Below are 20,308 nucleotides of genomic sequence, written 5' to 3' on the forward strand. Positions count from 1 at the left end.
AAGTTTAAGTTTGTTCCACAAGTCCGAGACCACTATGATGACACACCAAATGATGACCACAAGCCTAACCTACCCAACCACTATGATGACACACCAAATGATGACCACAAGTCCGAGACCACTATGATGACACACCAAATGATGACCACAAGTCATAGACCACTATGATGACACACCAAATGATGACCACAAGTCAGAGACCACTATGATGACACACCAAATCATGACCACAAGTCAGAGACCACTATGATGACACACCAAATGATGACCACAGGTCAGAGACCACTATGATGACACACCAAATGATGACCACAAGTCAGAGACCACTATGATGACACACCAAATGATGACCACAAGTCAGAGACCACTATGATGACACACCAAATGATGACCACAAGTCAGAGACCACTATGATGACACACCAAATGATGACCACAAGTCAGAGACCACTATGATGACACACCAAATGTGTTTGATGGATCCTTTTTGTCTTCTTCTAAAACTCTTTTGGTATTTGTTTCATTAGTCCATTGTTGATATAGTCCCAAAATGTTTTGCATGTCAACAAACAAGTTATCAAGATATATAACTTTCAAAATACAGAAATGCAGCCAGTATGATGCATTTTGCATGATGCAATTCATTTTGGGACTATATCAACAATGGACTAATAAAACAAATACCAAAAGAGTTTTGGGGTGGCGTTTTCCTTTAAAGGGAAAGTAATCCAAGAGTAACTGAAAGTAATCAGAGTACTTTACTGAGTTTTGGTAATCCAAAAGTTAAATCACTGATTACAATTTTGGACAGGTAACTAGTAACTAACACATTACATTTAGAAAGTAGCCTAACCTACCCAACCCTGGTCGCTCTGTCTCTCTCTCTGTCTGTCTATGTGTGTGTGTGTGTGTTGCGTCCTTCTAATGTGTGGCGTCCTTGGGATGTCAGTCCTTGCACTTCTGAAGGCGGGCTACCTCCTCGAATTCCCCACAGTGACCTATTAGCCTATGTTCATGCATCATAAAAAAGGCGATGAGTACGCACAACCAACCAGTGTGAAGTGCAAGCTATAGCTGTGTTATTTTCCCGGAATCCACTGCGCAAAAAAATCTCATTTCCAGTCAGTTTTCCATTTTTGTAATTCCTATTGAGTTTTTTGGGGTTTCAGTAGAAGGCCTAACGTGTGCTTCATTGCCTAAACGCAGGGCTGTTAGTAGCCTACTCGGTATTCGTTCACGCGATTGTGGGGGTGGGGGTGCCCGGGTGGGGTACCCATGTGCAAAGATGCGAGACGAGAGACAGATGCGCTCTCTGCATGCATCCCGTCTTCAACAGGGGGAGCACAGCCACGGAACGAGCGGTCGAACAGCATGAGGTGAGGGATTCTTCCGCTCATCATATCTAAGCAGAAAAGGGACCATGAAAGCAGAAGACCGGAGATTTGAGCAGCTGTATCATCCTACGGATACTTCAGGCATTCGTTCACTCTAAAAGCGTTCACTTCTTACCGACGTTGAATGACGAGGCGGAATGGCAGGTGGACGTCGAGGACTTGTGGCCCCACAAAACACTTTTCTCGAGAACATCGTCCGACGATCCAATGGTAGGAATGTGTTCGTTTTTTATTTTGTATTTAGAAACACTGTGGACGATAGCCTATAGGCCAATCATTGAACAACAATTATTGAATTAAAACCAAAACACTCAGGACAACTAACCGACTATTGACACTATTTGATTTATTTATTAGCCTATTTGATTTATTTTGATTAGCCTATTTGATTTATACATTTATACAGCCAGCATGCTATGCAAAGAATGATTCAACAATTCAAACAATAATGGTATTTAATGGATGTTGTCTTTACAACAAACAACTCGAATACATAGCTGTGTCTACCATTGGTATTCCTTACCAGGCAACTAACTATACTGCACCTACAAATAAACCAAATCATCCACTGTATTCCACATGATTGGTGCATAACTAAATGAATAGATTAACATTTTCCTCTTGACATACTTATTTGATTCATGTTTTAAACCCAAATTAAAAGGGTTTTTCTGATAGTCTGGATTATAGAATGAGTTGGTTTGTGGAGGCTCCCAGACATGTTGGGCAAAAGGAATCTGTTGAGTTATTCGGGAAGTGGCATGCTTTTGTTTTGGTTAATTAATTTATATGTTTTTAACACTGTTTTTTGCCTCTTGCTTTAACCACTTTCCTTTTCAACTTTTCAGTTTGGACATTATCACATAGACAGACAGGTATAAACAATGTTTTGAAGTGGTGTCATGTCCCCTTTATGTTCCTCCCCCAATCATCCACCATAGACTTGTTTGTGTTCCTCTAGACCAATTTTTCTTATCCACTTTGTATCACATTGACCTCACTTATAGTGAATAGCTTCACCCTCAAATATTCCATGCACTTGCTTCCCCTGTTTTCATTCCTGATACTATCCTATGTGGGATATAGTTGATAAATAAGTTGATTAAGAATGATTACCGAAGCCATTTATTTGTAAGGCATATTATAGGTGAGAACTCTTAAAATGTGAGAACTCTTAAATTGTGCACTTCAACCACAAAAATGTTAACCATTGCTTCTGTAGTTGGATAGGTCACACGTCTTTGTTTTGGTTTAAAGGTAACGATGGATTGCCAGACTTGATGCAACTCTAGTAGATAAACTCCCTCCAGTTTCCCTACAACTCCCCATGTTTTCAATGCGTTGTGTCAGTCTTGTGAAACATTGTTTTGACATACCCAATGCCTGTGATGGTCTTGTGACGGTCTCATGTCGGTCTGTGTTGTCAAAATCTTTCCCATTGCTGTTAAACAACATACATGTGTCAGCTGTGAAGTTGATGAAGAATACATATTTTCTTAAGAGTGAGATGAAGTATACTGTAAATACAAAATAAATCAATGTAGAATCAGCGTTTATTGCCTTTTAGATTACAATGAATAAGCTGACAGGGGGGACCTGATCCTAGATCAGCACTCTTGATCTGAAACACTTGATACATACATCCCCTAAGCATGCAAGATGAGAGGAAAACATCTTATGCTCTCTCTCCCCCCACCCCCTCCCCATTATAGACACATACGTTATGTATGATGGGACCAAGACCACTTCACAAATGGGGTAGTCCCCGCTCATGGTTTGCTCAGAGAGTTTTGGAAAGGGGCAGCTAAGGTTGAAGGGCAAAACACCCTGCCTCTTGAAAGGTGCTGGCTCATCACCTAGAACTGGGCCATTGAATGAAACTGTAACGAATGTAGTCTTACAAGTGACGCCTGACGATTAGACACAACACAGCACCTTCTGAGGTCACTGCTACTGCTGTATCTCTGCCTACCTAGCCAACGATAGACAATGTTATAACGATTGGTACCACTGCCCCAGCCAATGATAATGTTACAGTCAGGTTGCACTGAAACAGGCAAGACCCATTTACCAGGCTTAAAGTTGTGGTACAATGGATACAGGCACCTGAATCTGTCCAATACTACACAAGAGGGATATGTGGTGTCGTATCGTAAACCCCTTAAACACTGTCTAAGATTCAACTGGTTCAATGTAGTAGCTTTCTGCAAATTTAAAAGTATGCAATAATCAGGCTAATATTGGCCGATTTAATATTGGCAGAAGATGTATTAGTCATATCGGTTGGGCTGTAGCCATAATATAACTATAATTTTTAAGACAACAGTGGTGGATTTTGTGTCAGCATATTGATTTCACTGTTACGTTTTCCCTCTCTCAACCTAGCCTCGGATTCAATTTACACAACAAGTAAAACATCTTTGCCAATTGAATGTATCATCTTGGCAAAATTTCAGATGCTTTCTTTCAACTGTTTCTATTGTGGAGTTCGACATGTATTTCATGTCCAATAAATTCTACATTCACATATTTAGAAATATGGTAGTATATTAAGTATGCTTCAAACCTACTAAAATACCTCACAATTGTAATAGCTGTGTCCTCCTATTTTACAATGCGCTAATTAGGCTGCCTGATATTTATCTAGATATTAGATGGTAACAGTTAGTACTCAACAATATGCCGTAATACTCAGTATTACAGTAATACCTGGTTTTACCTAACTATAACTTGTTAGCTGACTACCAATTTTGATAACATTTTTTATTTTATTTTAATTTATAGGGTACAATGTACATTAATCAACATCAATATTACAATAATGCAACATCCATGTAAATGTGCCGAGGTTAGCCAAAAGCTAATTTGCACCCGTAGTCTCAGAGAAGGTAAGGGCAGTTACACAGCCACAATACAAATACTCACTAAAACAATACAAAATACAAATACATTACATCCAGTATATAATTCTAACAACAACAACTTATTCGTAATAAAAACACTATCATCAACTGTCATCTTATATACGAGGAACCACAGATAACTTATGTGTACAGGTTTGGATATATTTGAGCCATGTTTAATCATTAATGAAATAAAGACAAGTAGGCCTACATCCAGTTACCTTATAAATTCCAAGTAAAATAATGAGTTACAGACAGTTAATAGTGCTGTAGTAGTTTCTATCAGTTCTTTCTGAACCAGGTTTCATGTTGTTTTCCCTCCCTGGGCAGATACCAACTTTGTTCTGGGCAATGCCCAGATTGTGGACTGGCCCATTGTGTACAGCAACGACGGCTTCTGCAAGCTCTCCGGTTACCACCGTGCTGAGGTCATGCAGAAGAGTAGCACCTGCAGGTACTTACGTTGCTACTTATGACTGCATTATGGTGCCACTGATTTTGTGGGTCAGCATTTTGTTTCACTGACAGCAGTAGAGTATAAATACAGTATAGCTACATTAACATATTGGGCTGGTTTCCTGGACCCAGATTTAAAGGGGCAGTCTGCGTTTGCTACATCCATTTTTAGATTTAAATTATTATAATAAATACCCATTTATTCTTGAAGAATATAACTTAAAGATGCCTCATTAGCTGTTCAACTGTCATACCCCATCAGAACCCCAAATATAAGCTTGTTTTACTCCAATGTTTGTAAAGATTGTAAACAAATACTGTATAGCCTCAAAACATGGTTAAAACTATCATTTTAATATCGCGGATGGTCAATCCTTGTATGCATAGCGCTGTCCATGAATTTGAGAGCGGTTACATTTCTCCAGCTCCACCCCACAGCTTGTTTACCAAAAACAGTGGCAGGGTAAATGCTTTGTTATGGTTTGAACTGCAGATTGCCCGATTTAAAGGCATACTCAATGGAAAATATCTAATAAAAGTGGTTTTTAGTCCAGGAATAGGCTTAATCTGGGTTCGGGAGACTGGCCCTTAAACGTATAAACATACAGTATAATCTATACATTAGTAATCCTATTATTACTATAAGACAGAAGTTGACAATGTTTGTTCCATGCAAATTTGGGTTATTTCAGTCTACAGCAGTCAAGTGTTTTGGAGAAACAATACAGGTAGTAAGGAATTCAAATGTACCTCTGAAGTAGCACACATACTTTGTATTTATGTCAATTCAACATGACATTCGCTGTGACCAGTGCTTATACAGATGGCTTAACTATGTTATTTGTGAGCCGGCAGTGTTTTTAGTGAGGCCTTTGTAGCTGGGATAATTCGTTTCAAGAACAGTGTCATATCTGCCTACATTCTGGTAGAATCTGAATGTATTATCCAGTTTTATTTGTTTTGTATGTAAATTAGCACCAACAATGCAATTTTCAGTTTCATGTATGGGGAGCTCACAGACAAGGAGACGGGTGAGAAAGTGCAACAGACCTTTGAGAATTATGAGATGAATTCGTTCGAAATTCTCATGTATAAGAAGAATCGTAAGTGTTTCTTTGATCTCTGTTGATTGAATCATATCAAATTCAATTGTTAAATCAATTACTTATGCGATACATTAGAATATGAAGAGATATCATGACATCATTTTGTGTTTCCTGCAGGGATGCCGGTGTGGTTCTTTGTGAAGATCGCTCCTATCAGGAATGAGCAGGACAAGGTGGTGTTGTTCCTGTGCACGTTCAGTGACATCACTGCATTCAAACAGCCCATTGAGGATGACTCTGTGAAAGGTTGGCGTGACACTGGATTTCAGATAATCTAAGGAAGATTCTGTTTTAATGAGGACAGGATCAAGCTGAGGATAGTAGATACAATTGGTTTTGGACAGCTACAAATGTGGGTTGCTGACATTATTGAGAGATATACAGTGAGGGAAAAAAGTATTTGATCCCCTGCTGATTTTGTACGTTTGCCCACTGACAAAGACATGATCAGTCTATAATTTTAATGGTAGGTTTATTTGAACAGTGAGAGACAGAATAACAACAACAAAAATCCAAAAAAACGCATGTCAAAAATGTTATAAATTGATATGCATTTTAATGAGGGAAATAAGTATTTGACCCCTCTGCAAAACATGACTTAGTACTTGGTGGCAAAACCCTTGTCAAACGTTTCTTGTAGTTAGCCACCAGGTTTGCACACATCTCAGGAGGGATTTTGTCCCACTCCTCTTTGCAGATCTTCTCCAAGTCATTAAGGTTTCAAGGCTGTTGTTTGGCAACTCGAACCTTCAGCTCCCTCCACAGATGTTCTATGGGATTAAGGTCTGGAGACTCGGTAGGCCACTCCAGGACCTTAATGTGCTTCTTCTTGAGCCACTCCTTTGTTGCCTTGGCCGTGTGTTTTGGGTCATTGTCATGCTGGAATACCCTTCCACGACCCATTTTCAATGCCCTGGCTGAGGGAAGGAGGTTCTCACCCAAGATTTGACGGTACATGGCCCCGTCCATCGTCCCTTTGATGCAGTGAAGTTGTCCTTTGCAGAAAAACACCCCCAAAGCATAATGTTTCCACCTCCATGTTTGACGGTGGGGATGGTGTTCTTGGGGTCATAGGCAGCATTCCTCCTCCTCCAAACTTGGTGAGTTGAGTTGATGCCAAAGAGCTCGATTTTGGTCTCATCTGACCACAACACTTTCACCCAGTTCTCCTCAGAATCATTCAGATGTTCATTGGCAAACTTCAGACGGCCCTGTATATGTGCTTTCTTGAGCAGGGGGACCTTGCAGGTGCTGCAGGATTTCAGTCCTTCACGGCGTAGTGTGTTACCAATTGTTTTCTTGGTGACTATGGTCCCAGCTGCCTTGAGATCATTGACAAGATCCTCCCGTGTAGTTCTGGGCTGATTCCTCACCGTTCTCATGATCATTGCAACTCCACGAGGTGAGATCTTGCATGGAGCCCCAGGCCGAGGGAGATTGACAGTTATTTTGTGTTTCTTCCATTTGCGAATAATCGCACCAATTGTTGTCACCTTCTCACCAAGCTGCTTGGCGATGGTCTTGTAGCCCATTCCAGCCTTGTGTAGGTCTACAATCTTGTCCCTGACATCCTTGGAGAGCCCTTTGGTCTTGGCCATGGTGGAGAGTTTGGAATCTGATTGATTGATGGCTTCTGTGGACAGGTGTCTTTTATACAGGTAACAAGCTGAGATTAGGAGCACTCCCTTTAAGAATGTGCTCCTAATCTCAGGTCGTTACCTGTATAAAAGACACCTGGGAGCCAGAAATCTTTCTGATTGAGAGGGGGTCAAATACTTATTTCCATCATTAAAATGCAAATCAATTTATAACATTTTTCACATGTGTTTTTCTGGATTTTTTTGTTGTTATTCTGTCTCTCACTGTTCAAATAAACCTACCATTAAAATTATAGACTGATCATTTCTTTGTCAGTGGGCAAACGTACAAAATCAGCAGGGGATCAAATACTTTTTTCCCTCACTGTACCACAGTGCAGCATTTCACATTACAACTTACATTTTTGTCTGATCATTTGAACCAGTAATGTTGGACTTTCTCAGAATTCCAAATCCAAGCACTTGTCTTTAGGCAGTTCATGTAGATCTGAAAGGAATGGATATGTATAAGCATATGGTAATAGTTCCATTTGCCATCTAATAAGCGATGAAGAATTTCCGCAATATTGAATACACCTATCGAATCTTTTCAGTTCTACAGAGTAGGGAGTAGGGAGTAGTAGCCTGAAAATTCAGACTGAATTTAGCTCAGTATCACATTTGTTTAAATGCAGCATGATTCAGTCTAGATTTCAAGGCTAAAGGGAGTGGATATGGGTTGATTTGGTATTCCACATTTCTTTGACTCTGTCATTCAGGATGGGGTAAATTCGCTCGGCTCACCCGGGCCCTGACGAGCAGTCGTGGAGTGTTGCAGCAGCTGGCACCCACCGTCCAGAAGGGCGAGAACGTCCACAAGCACTCTCGTCTGGCTGAGGTAGAGTGTGTGCGTCTGTCCCTGTTGATACGCACTCATCTGCCTAAGAGTGTCTGGAAGGAACAACCCTCTCGTGTTTCCAAGCCCACTTCTGTTTAGCTTCAGATGAAATGCCTAATCCTGTCCCCATACTCACTCGCTACTTCTGTGCTAAATTAAATGTGTCTTTCCGTTCCCAAAGCAGTAGACCGCAAACCCTTGGCCACCTGGGCAGCTGTAACTCTGCAGACAGACACAACTCTAATATGAATGATCACTCTATATATAGTCCTGACCATAAACCCTTATGGCAAAAGTCCGCAATTACATTCAGCCGTGGGCCAACTCTTTCTAGAGCGCATTGTCGGGGGGCAGGAACATAATTATAAACAATTTGTACACTGCAAATTGACCGCAAGAAGCCGAAACAGATCTAGTATTTGACAAAGAATTTGGCACGTGGGCCGCCCATTGGGGAACCCTGCCCTATGACCTGTGCTGTGGACTAGTGTAACCTAAATGCACATTTGCATTACTCATTTAGCAGACTCTCTCATCTAGAGTGACTTATAATCAGTGAACTCACTTATAATCAGTGCGTAAAAGGACCGAGGACTTGTTTATGGACTTGATTACACTTTTTTTACTCTGAATAACTGAGCCGTCTATGCTACAGTCTACAGTGTATATACCATGCTGTAATGCTGGTTTGATTGAATAGTCCTTAGGCCTCTGAAATCCCAAGGGGACTGACTGTTTGGGTAGATATCTCCTCTGACATCTTCTGGGACTAGTCCAAGATGTCTTACCACCACCATCTTCTAGCAACATCCTGTTTCTTGAAAAATGGTGGAAAAGCTAATTGTGTTTAGATGGTCAGATAAGGTGCTCTGTTTACTAATGGGAAGATGTGCTTGATAGCTTAGGTAAAATAAAACAAAATGGCTACCGTTTGTTTATTTGTTGATCCTGGAAGGTTCCATCAATTTATACAAACAGTATATAAAGGGAGAGAGGAATTCCACTCTTATTTTGTATTTTATATTGATTGGGATAAAGAGATACTGAGCGACGAAATCAAGGCAACACTGAACTGTCTTTGTGTGGTCCAAAAGACTACAGAATGCAGTTATTAGATTGTAATTACTCACTATTTTAGATTATGAGTGTTATATCAAAGTTATCGCTCTCATACAATAAGAGACACTGTCATAACAAACTAAAATGGTGTCATTTTTGTGTGCACTAAGTAAAAACGCACACCTGAAATGGTGAATAGCAGGAGAAACAAATGACACACTGGTCCAATTCAAGGTTAGCCTTGTGGAACCAGCCTGATCGCTGCGTAGAATGGTAACCGCGATCAGGCTGGTTCCACAAGGCTAACCTTGAATTGGACCAAACACTGACTCATTCATGACTCGTTACCAACCATTTCTTAACCAAACGTAGGTCCTCCAGTTGGGCTCAGACATCCTCCCACAGTACAAGCAGGAGACGCCTAAAACTCCTCCCCACATCATCCTCCACTACTGCGCCTTCAAGACCACCTGGGACTGGGTCATCCTCATCCTGACCTTCTACACAGCCATCATGGTGCCCTACAACGTCTCATTCAAGGTCTAAACTCTATTCAACTACCCACTAACCCTAACCTTAACCTTAGCCCTTACCCTAACCTTAACCCTTACTCTAATCCCCAAACCGAACCTTAGCAAGCTGTTTTTTTTGTATTTTTACTCTGTTTGTGTGTACTTTTATTGACTATGTACCAGCTGTAAAGTAAATTGCCACTCAGGGATAACTTATATTCATTCTCTACTCTACTACTTAAGTAATAAAGATTCTCTACTCTACTCCTCCAGACCAAGCAGAACAACGTCACCTGGCTGGTGGTGGACAGCATCGTGGATGTCATCTTTCTGGTGGACATCGTGCTCAACTTCCATACCACATTTGTGGGGCCTGCCGGAGAGGTCATCTCGGACCCCAAGCTGATCCGGATGAACTACGTCAAGACGTGGTTCGTCATCGACCTGCTCTCCTGCCTGCCGTACGACGTCATCAACGCCTTCGAGAACGTTGACGAGGTCAGTTGTTTGTTTGTTAACTGGGGTCTGTGTGTTTGTGGATGGATGGATATTGATGAAGACAGACACATAGACACACAGACCGACACACAGACAGACACACACACACACACACACACATTGTTTAATGGATCTGGAAATCTTACCACATCGTTGTAGCATAATAGACACTGACTGTGGAATTGACTATGACCGCTATTCACAACTAGTTTTGGTTTTGGTTCAACAACCCCAACCCCAGTCATTTAACCAATCCCCCCCATTTCACTTCAAATGTGTCTCCTCAGCTTACTGAAGCGAACCGCCTCTCCTCAGATAAATCAACTGAAGCGTAAATCTTAATTTGCAGCAGATTTCAAGAGTCGCTTCAGCAGAGGGAATCTTCATCTGCACTGATGAAAGCTCACATAGGGAGAGTCACTTTGAGTCAGTTTGAATTACTTGTGACTTGAAATGTCTCTAGGGATTTCACATCCATCCATAGGGACTGCGGGCGTTTTCGGCCAAGCTTTCTAGTGATAGTGGGACTAAATGCTCTGTCATACTACCAGATTCTTTAGAAATGCCTTCTCGACTATAGAGCCTGGATTCAAATAATCCCAGATAAATCCACATTATTTTCAATGATTTTGGAAAAGTATTTTTACAGAAGCAATTTTTTATTTTATTAATTTTTTTACACATTTTGAGTACTGTAAAAACATACTATTACATTGAATTCTGTTGTTAATCTCTGTAAGCAGGAAGTCGCCCCACTGTGTATGATGAAGTCATTGTCACGCCCTGGCTCTGGGGACACTTGTATGTTGAGCCAGGGTGTGAGTATTCTTTGTTTATTCTAGTTTTTATCTAGCTCTTTCGTTTCTATGTTGGCCAGTGTGGTTCTCAATCAGAGGCAACGTGTATCAGCTGTTGCTTGTTGTCTCTGATTGGGAACCATACTTAAGCAGCCAGTTTTCCCATAGTGTTTGTGGGATCTTGTTCCTGTATAGGTTTGTGTTTTGCACCTTTGGACGTCACGTTATCGTTTGTTGTTTTGTTCGTATTATCAGTCAAATTAATAAAATATGTTCACCTTCCACGCTGCGCCTTGGTCCTCTGTACCCGACGATCGTGACAGTCATATTGCTGAGTATACCCTTAACCTCTGTTCACCATTAAGCACACTACAATACAGTCCTACCCACAGCCAGCTGAGTCATATCAAATTGAAACAGAAAATAGATATGGCTGAATAACACTAGAAATGTGCATGTGATTTGGATGACTCTGCTTTCTGATGGTTATTCTAATACAACTTCTCAGCAGTAGAAATGTCATCCCCTGCAGTTGCCTTAGAGTTGCCAGATAGTCAAATATTTAAACACCATCAGACAACAGGGTTGCTGGGGAATACTGTGACTAGAGGCTAAAAAGTCAGAGAAGATCCCTCTAACATATTAAAAAGAACACAGGAATTGGAGGCTGGTAAAACAGCAACATTTTCTGATGCCTCTTCGAGACATTCTGTTGTAAAACACACTGGAAGCAAACTTGGCACAGAGGCCTTTGTAGGATGGTCCAGATCATCTTGATTCATGCGCTAGTCTTGATAACCTTAATGTAATTAATAGATGCTGCAAGTGATACCATTCTAACCTTCGCACAAGTACAGTATTATCAGCTTAAAAAGAACTCTGTACTACAGAAGGCACAGATAAAGGTCAATATCACATTTAAATAATGAATAAACCAGAGCTTCAATGGTCAAACAACAAACATTGTTAGCCAGTTATAGCTTAATTAACAAGTCAAAACACTGCTCTTGGCCTTAAACTTTGGGCATTGTAACTTAGAACCAAAACAAGTCCAGACATCACCATATTTCCTCTCCACATCTCCAGTGTTATGTACTGTTCTGTTGTCTGCCTGTTGTTGTATGAAGGGTGGTGTGACGAAAGATTATAGCACCCCCACAGTGAGCTCACACAAAGCCTGTGGGCACTGCCTGTGCCTTTGCTGAACTTGTCAACGGCAGTTATCCTGCCTTTTCATTCGGTGCTGTGCCTCTCAGATTCAAGCAATATGCAGCTCGCATCCATTCTGCTCCTCTGAAGCGAAGGCTTTCAGCACAGTGACCTTGTTTGGATTCAATGACAATTGTAATGAGACATTCAAGTTGCCGTAGGGACACATTTTAGCTTTTTGTTTTTCCTTGGCTTAGACCGAAGCAGAGCTTCTTCTCTCCCTGTGATTGGGGAGATTTGTTTATTGTAGTTGAATGTAACTGCATTATGAATGTGTCCCTGGTGAACTGAAAATTGCTTGATGCAGTAGGTTCGCACACGTCGTGGAGGCAGATGCGAGCAGAGGCTAGTGGGATTACATAAACCACACTGCATTATGTGTTTGCCTTAAGTACTGAATGTAGATTTGCCTTAAGTACTGAATGTAGATTTGCCTTAAGTACTGAATGTAGATTTGCCCTTTCGGGAAGTGCCAGGCCCATGCATTTTGCATCTCAGCCTCTCTGTACAGTATGCCACACTAAGTCTTAAATGTTTTAGGGAATCTAGATTCGATGAGCAGTTGATTTCACATCACATTGAAAAGTGAACACATTTTGGCGTTTGAAGACACTAAGAGCTTCAAATTGAGTATGCAAAAGAGGGTAATGGGATTTTTGATAAAGCCACATACGAGTGACTCATTCAAATGCTGGAATTAAATGTGTCATCTCCAAATGGATCAGAAACCCGTCCTCCCTAGTACTCACATACCATTATCGGAGTAAGATCCTGGAACATTAATTTGGGATGCCTGCTCTGTGCCCATCTATGAAAACAAAAGTAATCCTGGGCTAAATTAATTCCAGAGGTTGGTCCAGGACCCAAATAACCGTTATTCTGTCACACGGCAGTGTGGAATTCTTCAGTAAACAAGCTACTGTAGCAAAGTGATGTTTTGTAGAAGTAGCATGTTGTAAAGCATATCCTCCAGCTATTATTTTATTTTATAGCTAATGGCATTGTATTCATTATCATTAACACAACAGGGAACTACACCATGGTACCAAATCCATATGCAGGATATACTGTACAGTGCTTTAGGGAGTGGAGTTCCACAGGGTTCACTGTTGGGACCCTTCCAGTTTATCTTTAATCAATGCATGAACGGTTAGAAAAATAGTTAGAACCATGAACAATGGATAATAGGCTTGTTAGTAAAATGGTCAGACCTCAATGAGCCATCTTATCGAGGCTCTACTTTTCATTCTCTCTCTAACCATACCCTTCTCCTTTTCTTTTCTTTTCTACCCATCAGGGGATCAGCAGTCTCTTCAGCTCCCTCAAAGTAGTCCGTCTGCTCCGCTTGGGCCGGGTGGCCCGTAAACTAGACCACTACATTGAGTACGGTGCCGCTGTCCTAGTCCTGCTGGTGTGCGTCTTTGGCCTGGCCGCCCACTGGTTGGCCTGCATCTGGTACAGCATCGGCGACTACGAGGTCATCGACGAGAACACCAACAGCGTGAGGATGGACAGCTGGCTCTACATATTGAGCGAATCGGTGGGGACGCCGTACCGCTTCAACGCCAGTGGCTCCGGGAGGTGGGAGGGCGGGCCTAGCAAGGACTCGGTCTACATCACTTCCCTCTACTTCACCATGACCAGCCTGACCAGCATCGGCTTCGGCAACATTGCCCCCACCACCGACGGAGAAAAGCTCTTCGCCGTGGCAATGATGATGATCGGATGTGAGTGAGAACCCTACCCATTACATTTCACACTGCCATCAAAGGAGACTGTAGGTCGGAGACATGGGAGGATGGGTTCATTGTAATGGCTGGAATGGAATAAATTGAACCTTATCAAATCAATGTTTGATACCTTGTCACCGATTCCATTCCAGCCATTACGATTATATCTCCTCCGCCCACCAGCCTCCTCTGACTGCCGTATTATCTTTATGAAAAACACAATCTACGTTTCATTAAGAAATACCATGCCAGATGTGTCCCTTGCTTCTTCAAGGAGAAGTACTGTTAACAGGCCAGTATGTCTCTGAATCCTTGATGAATTGCTTCAGTAGAAGATAGCATTCTGTTTAAAGTACTTATTATCAAACTCAATCACAGCTAAATTTACCATTAAGTTATTACAGATAAATGCTTGATTGAAGCATTTATGAATATTGTGACGGTTCTAATCAGTTTAGAAAAGACACAGGTGGCGAATTTCACATGGTGTTTAAGATGTATTATGAATATGCCAATTTGTTTAATTTTGTGCTGTGAAGATTGCACATATCTAAAGAGGATTTTCAAATGCTTTCATCCATTTTGAGCTGGCAACTGAGCGATTCATCTAGTGCCCATCGTTACAGGATTACTCCTTCTACTGGAGATGCGATTGACACAGTTTTGTCCCGGTCCTATTGTGGGACATTGCATTGGGTTTTTATAGAACCCTGTTGTGATTTTAAATTGCGTTCCCAATTGCAACGCAGGCCTCAAGATTGGGGAATATGATGGATTGCATAAAGAGTTCTGTTTGATCTTTTTAGGTCAAGTTGAGACCTTCATTATCTACCTGGAAATAGACATAAAATGTGATAGGACTGGGCCAACTGTGGCAGGCATCATCAGTTTGCATGCTAGTGTCAGGTATGAAGTTTGCCAGTATACAAAAGTTTGTTTCACATGACTATGGATAGACCAGTACACTTCAACATCCCTGTGACATATCACAGTTGCGGAATAATGAAGCAAGCGTGATCTGCACCTTTCAACTACTATTCCATCCCAGAATGCATTGCTGACCATCCAGGGCTGAGCCGATGCCAGTGCCCAGAGAGGAAAAGTCATTTAGCATACATTATGATCCATACTGACTTGGTACCAATTTCTGAGTGTGAATCAAAACCACAAGCCTGGTGTTCGAAGCATCACACCCCAACCAACAGAACCTTCTTATTATCTTCGATATTTTAATACATACTGTACACTGTAAGGGGGGAAAGTTATCCAGCTTAGGAACTCAGGAAATCAATTTGAGTAAAAACAACGCAATGTTATGAAGTTAAATTATAAGATACATGGTACAACTTGAATAAATCACAAGTGAAGAAGTAATAAAAAATATATATATTCACATCACACATATGCAGCATTGTTGTGTTGGTGTTGCAGCAGCAGATGAGGGGGAGTATAAAGAGGTTTGCTCAGCACCTCGGGGAGAGACTGGCACTGCCCAGGGGTGACAGTGATGCAGGGTGGCAGGTGATAGGGGAAGCGAGAGTGACGGGGGCGCGGGAGAGGGGGGGGGGGGGTGTCATGCTGCTATTCCTCAGTGGTGGGAAGACAGTCTGCCACCCACAGCCTTGAAGCTGGACAGAAGCTTAGTCATGCAATATGTTGCCAGTTGAGTCGTCTGCCAGTGTGTGTGTGTGTGTGTGTGTGTGTGTGTGTGTGTGTGTGTGTGTGTGCGTGTGTGTGCGTGTGTGTGCGTGTCCTGGGATGGATTTTGTGTCTTGGGTCTTGGTCTGTTTGTGAGGGAATATGTAGTATATTTTCTGTATGTGTGTTTGAATATGTGTGGTTGTTTAGGTCTTGATAAATACATCAGTCACTATTCTGCAGATCTTATCCCCAACAAGAGCGGTCATAATTGTGTAAACTGTAGCCGTAAAACATGGAGCTCACCCCGTTGCATTTTGGCGGTGTCCAGAGCTTATGACACGACAGTCTCTATGGCGGTGTGACAAGTTGTTCTTGGCTGTCACGGTGGTCTTGTCTCAGTGCAGCCAGCCGTGTCATACCCTTCTGGGTCCCCATACGCACACCAACGCTCCTCTCTCTCTCCCACAAGGCTTGTTAACTGTTTATATACACTGAGTATACAAAACATTAAGAACACCTGCGCAACTCACTATTAGGAAGGTGTTCCTAATGTTTGGTATACTCAGTGTATTTATAAAGCCTGTCACCCCATAACTGCCAACAGGCAGAGGGTCATCTGCCATGATTTACATTCCAAAGCACACTGATGGAGAGGGGTGTTATTTTCTACAGGTGGATGTACTGGACTGTACGTTGACGCAATACGCTTCTTGTTGAAATATAGCAGCAGTGGTAGTCTTTTTGTGAATTTGAACTGCTTTAGTAACTGGTTCTAGGATTTCTGCCCAGGCCTTTTAAAAGGAAATGGCTCTGTCATTTCACGTAAGCTGAGAGTTAGCTAATACTAATAATTTATCCTTTTCGAGTTGATAAAGTCATGTTCTCTTTTGGGCCAGTAATGATGACTTGCTTGAACACAAACTAGAAATAGCAGTTGTCATCCTCAGTGTTGTGCCAAATAGAATACATTATGGAAATGTTCTCAAAAGAGGAATTGACTAAAATGAGCAAAGTCACTTCAAATACATTTGAAGTGTCATGCTTTCAAACGGTTCCCTATTGTATATGCAGATGCTGCCAGGTATTTGTCTTTTCAAAATGTCAACCAATTGCTTTGCATGCAAATAGTAAACTGCCAATTTTGTCATAGTACACATTTTCCCTTCTTTGACTCATTGCTCGCTCAGTGGGAGCTGTCACTTCTGTGACGCGCCCAAAGGGGGGAGTACAGGACTCAACCCATTCTGAAAAGAAATATGAGCTAAATCAGGTAGACTTGACTAAAGACCATGGGTATTATGCATCAGCATAATGATGCCAATATAGTGCATTGAAAGCCCATATGACCCCCTGATAAAATTCTAGTGCCAGTTTATACTGATTCTGAGTTGTCAGCAATTTTGAGTCAGTTGAGAAATTGGCAAGTAGAAAGTTTGTTCTGGTGCTTGGCACCCAGGGCCGGTACATGATGACATGGGACCACTTAGGTCGGTTGAGTGACATCCTGCCTACCCCTAAAAAGAAGAATCAATGGAGATTCTGGTTCATGCAACTGCCAAAATAGGCACTAGTGACCTTGTCAAGAGGTTTGGACCTCTTGGTGTAAGTCGCAAGGTAGCTGGTTCAAGCCTAACACAGGATCCTGGTGAATATACGATCACAGGGGGTGTTTTGGACTTGTATTGTCTCACGCAACCAGCAGACACATTCAGTGTCAATGATCTGGAACAAAAGCTCTGGGCAACAATTCAAACCCTTGCGCACACACACTCCTCACTCTGACAGTTAGCTACCTGCAGCTAAAGCCCAGCTTACTGTCTTATCCAAGTGTCACCAAAGAGAGACCCTGTGCTTGACGGCAAGCCCTAATGGTGATCACTCCCCATGAGGCAACATTTGGAGTTGAGAGGTAATGAGAGTTTGTGCCTTCAGGGCTCGGCGATTACACTCTGAGGAATGACTGTGTGCGAGCCAGCCTGGACAAAGCCCCAGACATGAGCTAAGTGGCTTGTCAGCTAGCTCTGGGTTTAATTTAGATTTAGGAGTCACACTTAATGTGTGCCACGGACAATCAAACGCACTGAGTGTTAGGGTCACTGCATGGTACTAGATTTGTGGGAACTCATTGCCATGGCAACCGACGTCCAGGTGGACCATTTTTAGCTCATTAGCGTAGTAATTTGTGAATGTCTTAACAATCAACAGTTACTCTAATCTGCTGTGCCTTATTACTTGGACTGATCTTTTTATTTATGCACTGAGTACCTGAGACTACTTCTCGAGCCGGCTCAAGAATCCAATGGTAAAAACAGATGATCCAGTTCCCTATGAAAGCACCTGGTTCGGCAGACCACACACAGCATAGTTTCACTACCCCCATTCTCCTAGCCCCAAAACCTGGATACATTTCCACTCGTTAACGTGACGAATGTCACATGTAGTGGGTTCCACTACTATAAAATAAGAACTCAAATCGACCTCAGAATCTCAGATCCTCAGTCAGACCAATGCCTGCTTTAATTTTCCAATATAGGTTCACACGAGGACAGCCATATGGGGGTAACATGTCATGTGAAGAATCCTATCAGCTCTATGTACATACCCTGGAGACCCCCACCGGAGACTGGGGTTCAATCCCTGTATCCAACCCGTGTGATAGAAAATGAAAGACTTTCAAAGACTTCAAATACCTACTTCTTAATTGACAAGTTAACACACTTCTTTTTTTCCTGAGGGGTATATAGAGAGTGTGAGGGTGGACCACACTATTCTTTAGCACACAGAGTAAAGGATTGTTAGAATCATTGGATCAAGGCAATTTGGCCATTATTGAAGTTCTCAAGTGGACCAATCCTCACATACAGCCGCTTAATTTCTAAAACACCTTCTAAAGCTTATCTCTTACAATGGGGGAATATTGGATTATGTACAGTTTACCTATTCTAAACTGACTCAAGTCTGGTAAGAAATCTGTTGTGGTAATGCATTCCAGTAATCAGACTTCCACACAAAAGACAGATTGGTGTTGGAGAGAGAAAACAAGGGGGTGAATCAGGATTGCTTCAGTTGGACGTGGTGTGAAGACAAACCGAGTCCATTTCAGAGGATTGCTCTCTGCAATTACATTTCCACCTCAAACCAATCACCCAAGTCCCAAAATGAGGCTATAGCGTAACGATTTCTATCCCCAGGACAAGAACAATTAATATATATATATATATATATATATATATATATATATATATATATATATATATATATATATATATATATATATATACAGTGAGGGAAAAAAGTATTTGATCCCCTGCTGATTTTGTATGTTTGCCCACTGACAAAGACATGATCAGTCTATAATTTTAATGGTAGGCTTATTTGAATAGTGAGAGACAGAATAACAACAAAAAAATCCAGAAAAATGCATGTCAAAAATGTTATAAATTGATTTGCATTTTTAATGAGGGAAATAAGTATTTGACCCCTCTGCAAAACATTACTTAGTACTTGATGGCAAAACTCTTGTTGGCAATCACAGAGGTCAGATGTTTCTTGTAGTTGGCCACCAGGTTTGCACACATCTCAGGAGGGATTTTGTTCCACTCCTCTTTGCAGATCTTCTCCAAGTCATTAAGGTTTCGAGGCTGACGTTTGGCAACTCAAACCTTCAGCTCCCTCCACAGATTTTCTATGGGATTAAGGTCTGGAGACTGGCTAGGCCACTCCAGGACCTTAATGTGCTTCTTCTTGAGCCACTCCTTTGTTGCCTTCGCCGTGTGTTTTGGGTCATTGTCATGCTGGAATACCCATCCACAACCCATTTTCAATGCACTGACTGAGGGATGGAGGTTCTCAACAAAGATTTGACGGTACATGGCCCCGTCCATTGTCCATTTGATGCGGTGAAGTTGTCCTGTCCCCTTAGCAGAAAAACACCCCCAAAGCATAATGTTTCCACCTCCATGTTTGACGGTGGGGATGGTGTTTTTGGGGTCATAGGCAGCATTCCTCTTCCTCCAAACACGGCGAGTTGAGTTGATGCCAAAGAGCTCGATTTTGGTCTCATCTGACCACAACACTTACACCCAGTTCTCCTCTGAATCATTCAGATGTTCATTGGCAAACTTCAGACGGCCCTGTATATGTGCTTTCTTGAGCAGGGGGACCTTGCAGGCGATGCAGGATTTCAGTCCTTCACGGCGTAGTGTGTTACCAATTGTTTTCTTGGTGACTATGGTCCCAGCTGCCTTGAGATCATTGACAAGATCCTCCCGTGTAGTTCTGGGCTGATTCCTCACCGTTCTCATGATCATTGCAACTCCACGAGGTGAGGTCTTGCATGGAGCCCCAGGCCGAGGGAGATTGACAGTTATTTTGTGTTTCTTCCATTTGCGAATAATCGCACCAACTGTTGTCACCTTCTCACCAAGCTGCTTGGCGATGGTCTTGTAGCCCATTCCAGCCTTGTGTAGGTCTACAATCTTGTCCCTGACATCCTTGGAGAGCTCTTTGGTCTTGGCCATGGTGGAGAG

At 41.9% G+C, this 20,308-nt stretch overlaps 1 protein-coding gene across 1 annotated transcript in view; it reads left to right on the forward strand.

Annotated features, from left to right (window-relative positions):
* Nucleotides 1–1,530: 1,530 nt before the first annotated feature.
* The window catches only part of LOC311113644 (voltage-gated delayed rectifier potassium channel KCNH1-like), a gene marked incomplete at both ends in the record, with an annotated part of 65,832 nt that continues 47,054 nt past the window's right edge, over nucleotides 1,531–20,308 (forward strand). The window contains 8 exons of the mRNA XM_084156912.1: nucleotides 1,531–1,603; nucleotides 4,627–4,750; nucleotides 5,749–5,855; nucleotides 5,976–6,104; nucleotides 8,215–8,333; nucleotides 9,765–9,932; nucleotides 10,178–10,402; nucleotides 13,706–14,135. Of these exons, the coding sequence (XP_084013038.1) occupies nucleotides 1,531–1,603; nucleotides 4,627–4,750; nucleotides 5,749–5,855; nucleotides 5,976–6,104; nucleotides 8,215–8,333; nucleotides 9,765–9,932; nucleotides 10,178–10,402; nucleotides 13,706–14,135 (1,375 nt within the window). The remainder of the gene's footprint in view (nucleotides 1,604–4,626; nucleotides 4,751–5,748; nucleotides 5,856–5,975; nucleotides 6,105–8,214; nucleotides 8,334–9,764; nucleotides 9,933–10,177; nucleotides 10,403–13,705; nucleotides 14,136–20,308) is intronic.

The sequence above is a fragment of the Coregonus lavaretus genome (assembly GCF_964263955.1).
Source record: "Coregonus lavaretus genome assembly, chromosome: 40".
NCBI classification, from domain to species: Eukaryota; Metazoa; Chordata; class Actinopteri; order Salmoniformes; family Salmonidae; genus Coregonus; species Coregonus lavaretus.